This window comes from Saccostrea echinata, unplaced genomic scaffold (genome assembly GCF_033153115.1).
Source record: "Saccostrea echinata isolate AGI-Se365-2 ecotype Australia unplaced genomic scaffold, CSIRO_AGI_Sech_v1 ptg000033l, whole genome shotgun sequence".
NCBI lineage: Eukaryota > Metazoa > Mollusca > Bivalvia > Ostreida > Ostreidae > Saccostrea > Saccostrea echinata.
In genome coordinates this window covers 3,552,832-3,563,456 of record NW_026889782.1, presented here as the reverse complement: position 1 = coordinate 3,563,456, position 10,625 = coordinate 3,552,832, and the positions used below count along the sequence as shown (strand labels likewise).

The following is a 10,625-nucleotide window of genomic DNA, read 5'->3' as shown; positions in this document are numbered from 1 at the left end:
AGAATCATAGGGCAAGGAAAGATGAAACTCGTGTGGAGGCATCCTCAGGTAGTGTAGATTCAAGTTTGTTCAAATCATGACCCTCGGGGGTAGGGCGGGGCCACAATGAACAATCAAAGCTTTACATAAAAATATATAGGAAAAATCTTTAAAAATCTACTTCTAAAGAACAGCAAAGCCCTGATTGGTCATATTTATATGGAAGCATCCTCAGGTACTGTAGATTCAAGTTTGTTCAAATCATGACACCCAGGGGTAGGGTGGGGCCACATTGGAGGATCAAAGTTTTACATAGAAATATATAAGAACAGCAAAGCCATGATGAGTCTTATTTATATGGAAGCATTCTCAGGTAGTGTAGATGCAAGTTTGTTCAAATCATCACCCCCTTGGGTGGGTGGGGGGGGGGGGGGGTGCACAATGAAGAATCAAAATTTTACATAGAAATATATAGGAAAAATCTTTAAAAATCTTTTATTAATGAACAGCAAAGCCCTGATTGGTCATATTTATATGGAAGCATCCTTAGGCAGTGAAGATTCGAGTTTGTTCAAATCATGACCACTGTGGGTAAATTGGGGCCACAATGGAGGATCAAAGTTTTACATAGAAATATACAGGAAAAATCTTCTTCTCAGGAACAGTGAAGCCATGATGAGTCAGGGTAGGGCCACAATGGGGGATCAAAAATTTACGAAGGAACATATAGGAAAATATTATATCTTCTCCTCAAGAACAGAAAATCGTGTTTAGTAATTTTGATATAGAAGCATCCTCAGGTAGTATAGATTTAATTTTGTTAAAATGATGAATCCGGGGGTGGGGTGGGGTGTGGGGGTGTTTAGGGGGGCCACAATAGGGGATCGAATGTTTTACATAAGAACATATAGAAAAAAAATTCTTCTCAAGAACAGAAAAGATATTTTTAGTCATATTGATATGGAAGGATCCTCAGGTAATGTAGACTCAAGTTTGTTCAAATGATGACCCCTGGGATAGGGAGGAGCCACAATGGGAGATCAAATTTTTACAAAGGAATATATAGGAAATATTTTTTTAAAAAATCTTCTCAAGGTCAACAAAGCCATTTATTATATTGACATGGAAATATCATCAAGTAGTTTAAAATTCACCCCACCCCGTTAGTAATCTTTTCAATACTGAACTGATTTCCTGATTTGTGCTTTTGCCTAGCCAATGTTAATTGAACAAGCAAATAATTACTTAATTTACTTACCCTTCGACGACTCAGTTTTATATTGTCACCTATGAACACCAAATGAACATATCCACTCTAGTCCCATATATTAATCGTTTTATCAAGGTCAGTCCTAGCTGTCTGATTACGCACCGCCTTTATTGGTATATCGGTATGTACACAATTAACAATTCAAAAGATGGAGAGTAAATAACAATGAAAAGTGTATCAGGACACAGATTTGGTTTGAGCGATAAAGAAATTCGAGTAATCAGAAGTTCGAGAGATCGGGATTAAACTTGCTTAGTAAATAGAGAAAAACACGGGACCGGCGTTGTACTTAGGAAGATCAAGACCTTCTACAGATCAGAGTTCGAACCATCAAGAGTCAACTGTATTTTAATATGTTTAAAACATAATTATTGTTCTTTATCATTTTCCGCCATCCTCACATTTAAGTTTAACACATATGCGTTTAATTGAAATAATATAAAGTATTACAGTTTCACATTTAAAATTAATCAATTTGCATTAGTAGACAATTGTATAACAAAGAGAAAGGTTCATGTAAGGCCTTTTTGGCCCTGAAAATTCCAAACGAAATAGACCTTTTTAATAATATATGCAGACATGCGCAGAAGTACTTCCGAGTGGAAAAATCACGACTCGTTCTGTGCAACATTCTACGCTTCATTTTCGTCAAAAATGTTTTATAAACATCGTCGTATATTTTTGTTGAATTGATATTTACTCATTAAACTGAATAAAATTGGTTTGAAATATGTTTTATTTTATTTATTTCAATTCAGGTACGAGTGACAAACATTTCCTGTTTTATCGTTACCTTGTTTACATTGGCAACGAGTTACAACAGTATGGCGACCCGGGAAAACTTAAAGAAAACAAACGTAAGTGTATTGTTTAGCATAGCAGCTGATCTGGGGATAAATTCAAAGAGAAAGAAGGATGATCTTATATGTGACATATTATCTAGTCAAACACCAGCAGCTTTAATAACTCCAGTTGTGCAATTGCCATCTTGCATTAATCCAACTGACGTGCAGTTTAAGGAAAACTTGCCCCCTTTCAATGCAGTCCATTATCAACCAATATCGGAGGATCTTAAACCTCCGAGTATATCATTCTCTATGGTATATGAATTCATGATAACAAGGCAAAGGCAGGAAGGGGATCAATGCATCCAAAACTTCAAGGGTTTAGACAAGTCCGTGAAGCATTTTGATGCCGGGGATGTCCAGAATATGTGTATTGCACGAGTAAGTTAATAATATTATGCAAACCTAGTCTTTATAAAGAAATTTAACTACAGACATTTATGAATTACATATAGATGTTTCTAGGTCAGTTAAGATAAATATTCAGCACTTTGAGAGAGAGTGTATTTGACAAACACACATACACAGCTGATTTATTCTAATCTGACGCATGGCCGTAGGAACCCGGGGGAGGGGGGTGCTCCCACAATAATTTTGCCAATACATAGAATATATAGAAAACATAGCTACTACATGCATGTGCCCCCTCAATAAAAACGTCTTATGACATTTTTTTTTTTTTTTTGCTTGTCAAGGAATTTTTGGTAGTTGATAGTGTCCCCCATTTAAAAATGTATGGCTGTGCCCCCCAACTGAAATTGCTTCCTACCGGCCTGTGACGAAATGATGAGATCATTTAATTCTGAGAAGGAAAAATTTTGGAAATATTTCGTACATATGAAAATTTCCATAAAATAATTTGTGCTCCACTGTTAAGGAAATACCTTGATTGATACAACACTTTGTCCTGTAAAGGCATAAAAAAAATAACCTTTGGCTAATTGAACACTTGAAACACCATCACAACCCAACCCCCCCCCCCCCCCCCCATTACATGGCTATCCTTATGTAAACATTGGAAATACATAATACACATGTTATTAAATAGTTTTGAAATTTGATTTCATTTAAATAAACTAATTCATTTTTTGATTTGTTCTGAATACAAGCCCTCAGATTGCTTTGATCCCACTGACATATTGGAGTATATAATGAAGAAAAAAATTTTAACCATCAATATATCAGTAGAAGCTTCTGTAGACCTGTGGTTCTGACACAAAATTTACATTTTCCATGAGTAATTTACTACCAGTATTATGAATTAGAAGAAAAAATTAGGAATTGGAAATAAAGAAAAATGATATCCGTACTCAACTTTCAGAAAGAATCTTGATGTCATTTTTCAAAAAATGACAATATAATTAAAATAAAATTTTTACTAAAATTTCAGATTGATGAATCTACAGTGTACATTAAAGCATTTTGCTTAGCATCAATGAAAAAAACAGCGTTACCAGGTTTTTTTGTGCATAAGTAATTCTGATGGAACGAACAGGGTGGACTTTGCTTACTGTCAATGCCCCATAGGGTAAGTATTACACAGTTCTTATCTTCAAAATAACAGATGAAATCTAATTTTTCATTTTATATTATTCTAATAATATGTTGTTATATATGTGTTCATATTTTCTGTAAATTACATATACAGATTAGCTCAAGCATGCAGTCATATTGGGGGGCTGCTCTTCACCATATGCAATATGCAATCCACTACAAAAGCACCTTTGCAAGGAGAACAGAGTTGTACATCAACACTCTGCCAATGGATAGTGCCACGAACAATGAACCAGAAACCAAAGCCTATAAGCAACCTTAACCTTTCAAGGCCCAAGGCGATGGCAAGCTGTGATACTGATGATGGTGTAGCCAGGTTATCATCACCATCAGATGGTTCAGCAATGGCCAGGTTCGACCCTCGTCATTCTGAGGACAAACATCATAGCCTTGCTTGGTCTCTGGATCAACTTGGGGAACTAAGAGCTTGTTTCCCTCATACAGGTTTACAAATATTTGTAAATTGCCTTTTTTAATGTTTTTGATGTACAAAAAAGAAAATTGAATAAAAAAAATATCTCACTGCAATGAAACAAAATTTTTTCTTTTAATATTATAAATAATTTTAAGTAAATATCATACTCAAACTGAAAGCAGTGTATATAATATTATGAGGATTGAGGTGTTGCTAGTATGCAGTTTAAATACATTAAAAGATACAAATATAATTTTAAATAATTTTTGAATAGGTAAAAGATGTATAATATATCTTAAAATTAAATAAATGATTAGAGGAGTAAAGTATTTAGCATTTTATACAGTGATTCAATAATAAAATCTTTTTTGTCTAGGTATGGCTCATCTCTGGAATATTCCAGACTCCAATGTACCTAGTTCTGTGGAAGTTGAAGTGGAAGTTGAGACATCTGTGCACCCATTGTACCTGAAAATGGAAAAGATGCTGTTATCAGATGAGAACTGTGAGTTGAAAATAAAATTTTGAATTTTGATCCTATATGTCTAAAACCTAAACACAGACCAATTAACAAAAATAGATAAAACACAATATTATAATTATCTCAATCTAATTAGATCTTCCATCCACTCCCCATTTTATCTATACATTGCTTCCCTGTGATGTTGCAGATGGAAAATTAATTTTAATTAGATTGATTATTAACTGTAATGTATCTTAATAATTTTAATGCATGCATGTATAATTCTACTAACTTTTTTTATTTGTTATAAAATAAAAACACATCTTTTATGTACTCTTTTCTCATTTCCAACAGTACCACCACCTATGATAGATGAAGAGCTAGTGAACTTTATAGAGGAGAAGACAAGAGGACAGAGACTTTGTGAGATGTGGAGAGCTCTCCACCTTGGGAGAATTACAAGTTCTATGTTTGGTGATGTGCTACTAGCAAGAGAAACCCCAGCAAAATCTCTCGTCAATCAGATCTTACATGGATCAAATCTTGACAAGTAATATTCCTTTTAAAAAATTATAAAGTAATTAATTATTTTCACATATTTTTTTTTTTTTTTTTTTTTTTGCAAATAAATCTTGCATTAATTATTTTTCATAAATGTAAATAGTAATATTACTAAATGTAAACAATCATTACAATGAATGATTGTAGGAATACTGAAAGTGCATTAATGTTACAATAGATGGAGTTATTTCCCTTATGTACATGTTATTTTGTAATATGAACCTAGTATGTAGATTAGTCAATATATATGTCACAGCCGTATTTTATTTGTTACTCCTTTTTAATAATAATAACAATGAAAACAGCTGTTGGGTTCGATGCATATATTTTTCAATTTCATGGTAAGACTAAAAAGGTGACCTGTAACAATAACAGTAATGAAAATAAATGAATACACTCTCATACCTATACACTCACACATTAAATTACTTTATTATATTTTAACTTTTCCAATGTAATTATCTTTAAGTAGATAATTATTTGATAAGATATTTAATTTATTCAAAGCAACGGTGGTAAAAGTTCTTACCGAATAGGCAGTTAAATTGTCCACATTATAAAATGATAGACTTTGTGGAGTAGGAGAGGAACTCTTCCTTACTCCTGGCTGTCCTAGGGTGGAGTGAATTAGTTAGGGTATTTGGCGCCAAGCATGCGCACCCAATACCAAACTAGTAAAACCACTCACACACTTCTCACTCTAAAATATCAACCAATCACACAACTTCAACCCTCACCCATTCTGACACAAACACCTTTGACCTTTCACACTCCTAAATCCACCAATGAGCATTCAACCCCATGAATATGAATGAGATATTTTATGAATGAACACATAGTAAATTCCAGAGGACTGTAATTCACTATGCTTTATAGATGAAAATGATGATGAAGATAATGAAATGATGATTAGTGATTAGGTCATTAAATATTCAATCATACATATAATATTTATCAGAATAATAATTTATTCACCCTGTGACATATATATAGGATACCTTATCCTTTCTATTACTCTTAATTTAAAATATTTCAGATATACAGCACTACCACCACCAGTCCAATGGGGGATAGATCATGAAGCAGAGGCCAGAAAAGATTACCTTACTATTAAAAGGGCCATAAATGAAAATACAGATGTACATCCTACAGGGATCACCTTGTATTCAACACACTCATTCCTTGGAGCCTCAAGCGATGGGAAGGTAATTGAAAATGGAGACATGGGATTACTGGAAATTAAGTGTCCCTTTTCGATTAAGGGTTACAATATTACCCAGTGCGAAATATCAGAAATCTTGGAACTGAATGATCGACACTTTTGTCTTGAGATGTCATCTTCAGGGCCAACTTTGAGAAAATCTCACAAATTTTATGCACAAGTGCAGGGAGAAATGGCAATCAAGAGTGTACCTTGGGTGGATTTTGTTGTGTGGACTGCAGCTAAAGCAAACAACATTTTTATAGAAAGAATTCTTTTTGATGAGCAATTTGTTACATCTATGATGCCAAAATTAGTTAAATTTTACATGGAGCAAACTTATCCATTATTATACAAGTGTTGAAATTTCTCTAGTGATGCAATGCAGTTCTTTGAAGCAAAGGCTGTATGAGATTAATGCTGTACGTGTGCATAAATAGGCGTAATCAAAATTTAACGCAATTACTAGGTGAGTTGTTGGCGTATTCATGAATTAGCGCTACACTCTTAAGCATTGTATATTGTATTTGTAAATGATTTCTTAGTGGTATTCATAAATTAGCGCATCGTTGTCTGCACCAAAGCCACTTTAAATATAAAGCCTGCATTTTTAAGTACACATACAGTATTAGATGAATTGACTCTAGTTCTATTGCACTTTATAGTGTATCAGTCTAAGTACACAGCTACAAATTTACAATTATTTATCTATGGAAATTAAAGTGTTGGATATTTGTGATTAGTTTTTAAAAGCAGAAGGTTGAATCAGGGAATAACTATCTTCTAATTTGATATTTCGCAAATACCAAATTAAAAGATAGTTATTCCCATTCTAATGCAATATGTGCATTTTGTTTGATGTTCATGTCTTATTTTGTTGAGTTTTGTTATATAAAATACGTCATAGAGCATTGTTTTTTTGCGTCACTCTATTATGACGCCACAATGAAAAGCTTTCATTCTCATTAATGCTCATTTTACTGCCTCAGATGTCAGTGTATTACCCAATCAAAATGTGTTTTACAAAACAATTGCATTAAATTTTTTTTTATTTGTGAAAATATTCTTGTAGCATAATATGTGATATGAATTGCAAGACGACAGCTCTGATTAAGTATTTTGTATATTGTGTACTGTATTAATTACTAGGAATATTTTAAGTACATACTTAATAATATGCAATATGGAATGAATTCATAAAAATCAAAACAAGAATTTAAATGTCTTACTTAGAGAGTTATGATTCATCAGTGGAAATCTTTTTCCCATCAACAAGCGGATAATCCAGATTGGTCAGCCAACAGCAGACTTGGAAAATCTTCGTGATGAAGTGGACCATTGTCAGGGGGATCACTCCTTCTAAGACATGAAAGTTCTTCACACGCCCAATGCTCCTTTCAACATGAATCCGAAGTTGGGCAATCTCCTGGGTCTTGAAGACTTCATCTGTTGAAAACTGGTTAGAAGTGCCTAGAATACAATATTAAGAAAATTATTTAAGCTAGTTACCATGCAATGTTTTCCTGATTTGTCTTTAAAAAAAAAAGAAAAGAAACAACAAACAAACAAATCTAACCATTTGCACATAGATTGAGTTGATTGGGTGGGAGGGGGTGAGGTTAAGATCTGGCATTAAAGGAAGACTAAAAGATTTTATTTTAATTTAAAATTCTTATCAGCAAAAAGAAATCCAAATTTTTTAACTCCCGTGAGATAAAAATAAACATCAAACAGCTGAATATTTACAACTTTACACTTCATTTAATACCTCGGAATGGTGGAATGTTTAAGGAACATTGTCTTTTTTCAAGTAAGTCAGCTATGGTGAAGCCTTTGTCTGCCATTACACTGTCACTAGGCTCAAGTAACTGAAGTAGGCCACATTCCTCAGTTAGCTGACGGTCTGAAGTTTTTCCTGGCCATGCATCAGAAACAAAAGTAATTACTCCAGATGGACTAATACCGACTAGAAATTTAACAGTAGTATGATGCTTGTAGTTAGAAAATGTTAGGCTTTGATTTATTAGGCTACTTGATGATTGAATGAAAAGTTCTGTACAATCAATAATCACTCTGGTTGATGGATACTTAGATTTAAAGGATTCAGGCATAGTTCTGTTGATAATATCTCTGCTTGGAAATGGGTTTAGAAACTTGATCTCGGCATGAATTAAACTGATCCAGGTTGTAAAATACATAGAAAATGAAGCAGTGCTGATCTGGAATCTCTCTGATATATCCTGCACATAGAGTCCAACTTTCAACCTCATGAGGACAGCAAATAATTGATCAATTGGATGTAAGCAAGACGATGACATTCTCACTCTGTCTGTAGTTGATGTCTGTCCTTCCCCCCTCCAATATGTCATCCTTGAACATTTACTGGAAAGGTAACTGTAATCAATGAAATTACAGAATTAACATTCTGTGATGCTAACTTAAGTTATAGGAATTTTTAAAACCTAAAAATTTTAGCAGTCAATAACATCCGAAATATAATTTAATTTTTGCATAAACAATCACAATACCTCTGAAGAAGGTGAATCAGTTTTTTGATACATGACTGTAATTTTTTTCATTATTTATTATGATCATAACTTGTATAAAGATACATATTTGAAGATAATAAAAAGTTAAGAAAAAATGTCAACACTTGCTTGTACAGCCACAGGAAGATTGTAAAAGAAGGTAGCCCTGTGTAAAAACGTGTCATGCCATCATCCTCTTTAATGCGCTCAGCAGACCATTTGTGTTTACGTAGGTCCTCTCGAAGTCTTCTTACTTCCTCTTTAAGGTTTCTGTTTTCTTTCAGGAGGGGATCTTCTTCACATTGTACACCTTTAAATGTGTTTATATCATCAATAATTTATAGCAAGCAGAATTTTAAAAATTTATTACATTTTACAAATCTACTGAATATTTTATATTGATATTGAAATTGACATACTAGTATCTTACTAAAAAGATATATATTGCAATTGAAATATTCAGTTAAATAATCAATTCATCCCTGGTGTACCTGCATCACAGGTCAGCTTATTGTCAACATCATCTGTTGGTCCATTTTCATCATGATCACTGGTTAAAGCATTTCCCTCTGTACTGTGATCACCTGACTCGTCTGTTGATCTACAGTAGGAGCCATGTGCAAGCAGAGAAAACTCTAAATTAGCACACTCTCTCTCCCTGTTTATCCTCTCTGAACAAAGTTTTTCCTTGTAAAAAAAAAAAGTAGAGCAATAAAAATATTTTATACATGTATATTTATGTATTTTGAAAGAAAATAGGGGTAATTTATAAATCCTGTGCAAAATTATATGAATAAATATGTTTTTGATTTAAAAGAAGGTAGCTCTGGGTAAAACGTGTTTTTTTTCTTCTTAAATCTGACATCGATCTCTCGTTGTACCTCCTATAAAACTTATGTTTGATTTTTAGGCCGTTTTATTTATAAGATTTCAAAAAATATATTGGTGAAAATCAAAGGTAGATACCTTGGTTGTTTCTCGATCAAGTCGTCTCTGTTCCCTGTTAAAATCTTCTTCCGATCGTTTCTGTTTGTAGGCAAATATTGTTGGGGCATAATTGTCATCGCTCGGTTCATCTCCGTGCCACCCATCAACAAAATGTTGCGAGCAGATCCAGGTATGCTCGTTTGGCGTCCATTTATCCCTATTAACAGCTTTTATCCAGGCTCTCCTTTTTCTTTTGTTCTTGGGAAACCGAAAGAAACTGACACCCTTCGACCGTGATTCTCCATTACACACGTTTCGACACTTGTAAACACAACAAGATTTTACCATTTCCGTTCCTAATGAAAACAAATGACGCTTTCCACTTGGAAGCGTTTGTGCGCATGTGCGAGTAACTGTTCCGCACTTAAGTTAAAAGACCTTATTAAAACTGCGTAGTCTTAGTTGACAATGCATTAAATATCAATTGGAACCTTAGTGACTGCATAATCAATTGAAAATGACGTAGTTTTTCTTGCTAGTTAACGCATTAAGACGTCACAAATTGCGTCATTTTCCAAATATCATGAATAATGGCCATAAGTTGAAGATGATCTTCAATAATAAGTATACGACACCCCTGATAAAAATGTGCTTATATAAAGAACTGCCTCTAAATTATATTTTCCGACGAGTGTACTTATATTTTTGCTTAGCTGAAGATACTCAAATACATCTGCAAAAGTAAAGAACAATGTTATCTTACTCATCCCTTTTTCCAATATCTGGACTTTTAAAAGGCATTTTTTAGCATTAAAAAAGCACGAAATCTCTACTTTGAATTGATGTTGAAATGAAATATATGGAGATAACGAACAGTATTCA

The 10,625-nt window shown here is 33.5% G+C and overlaps 1 protein-coding gene and 1 pseudogene across 1 annotated transcript; one reads left to right on the top strand and one right to left on the bottom strand.

Moving 5' to 3' along the window:
• The first annotated feature begins 2,073 nt into the window (after window positions 1-2,073).
• Window positions 2,074-6,652, top strand: LOC133198031 (uncharacterized; annotated as a pseudogene).
• Window positions 4,446-10,106, bottom strand: LOC133198579 (uncharacterized). Its single transcript, XM_061334647.1, has 6 exons — window positions 9,783-10,106; window positions 9,308-9,503; window positions 8,946-9,126; window positions 8,057-8,682; window positions 7,518-7,758; window positions 4,446-4,531 (listed from the first exon to the last, which is right to left on the bottom strand). The coding sequence occupies exons 1-5, from the start codon at window positions 10,089-10,091 to the stop codon at window positions 7,526-7,528; spliced, it is 1,545 nt and encodes a 514-aa protein (XP_061190631.1). The 5' UTR covers window positions 10,092-10,106; the 3' UTR covers window positions 4,446-4,531; window positions 7,518-7,525.
• Window positions 10,107-10,625: the final 519 nt, after the last annotated feature.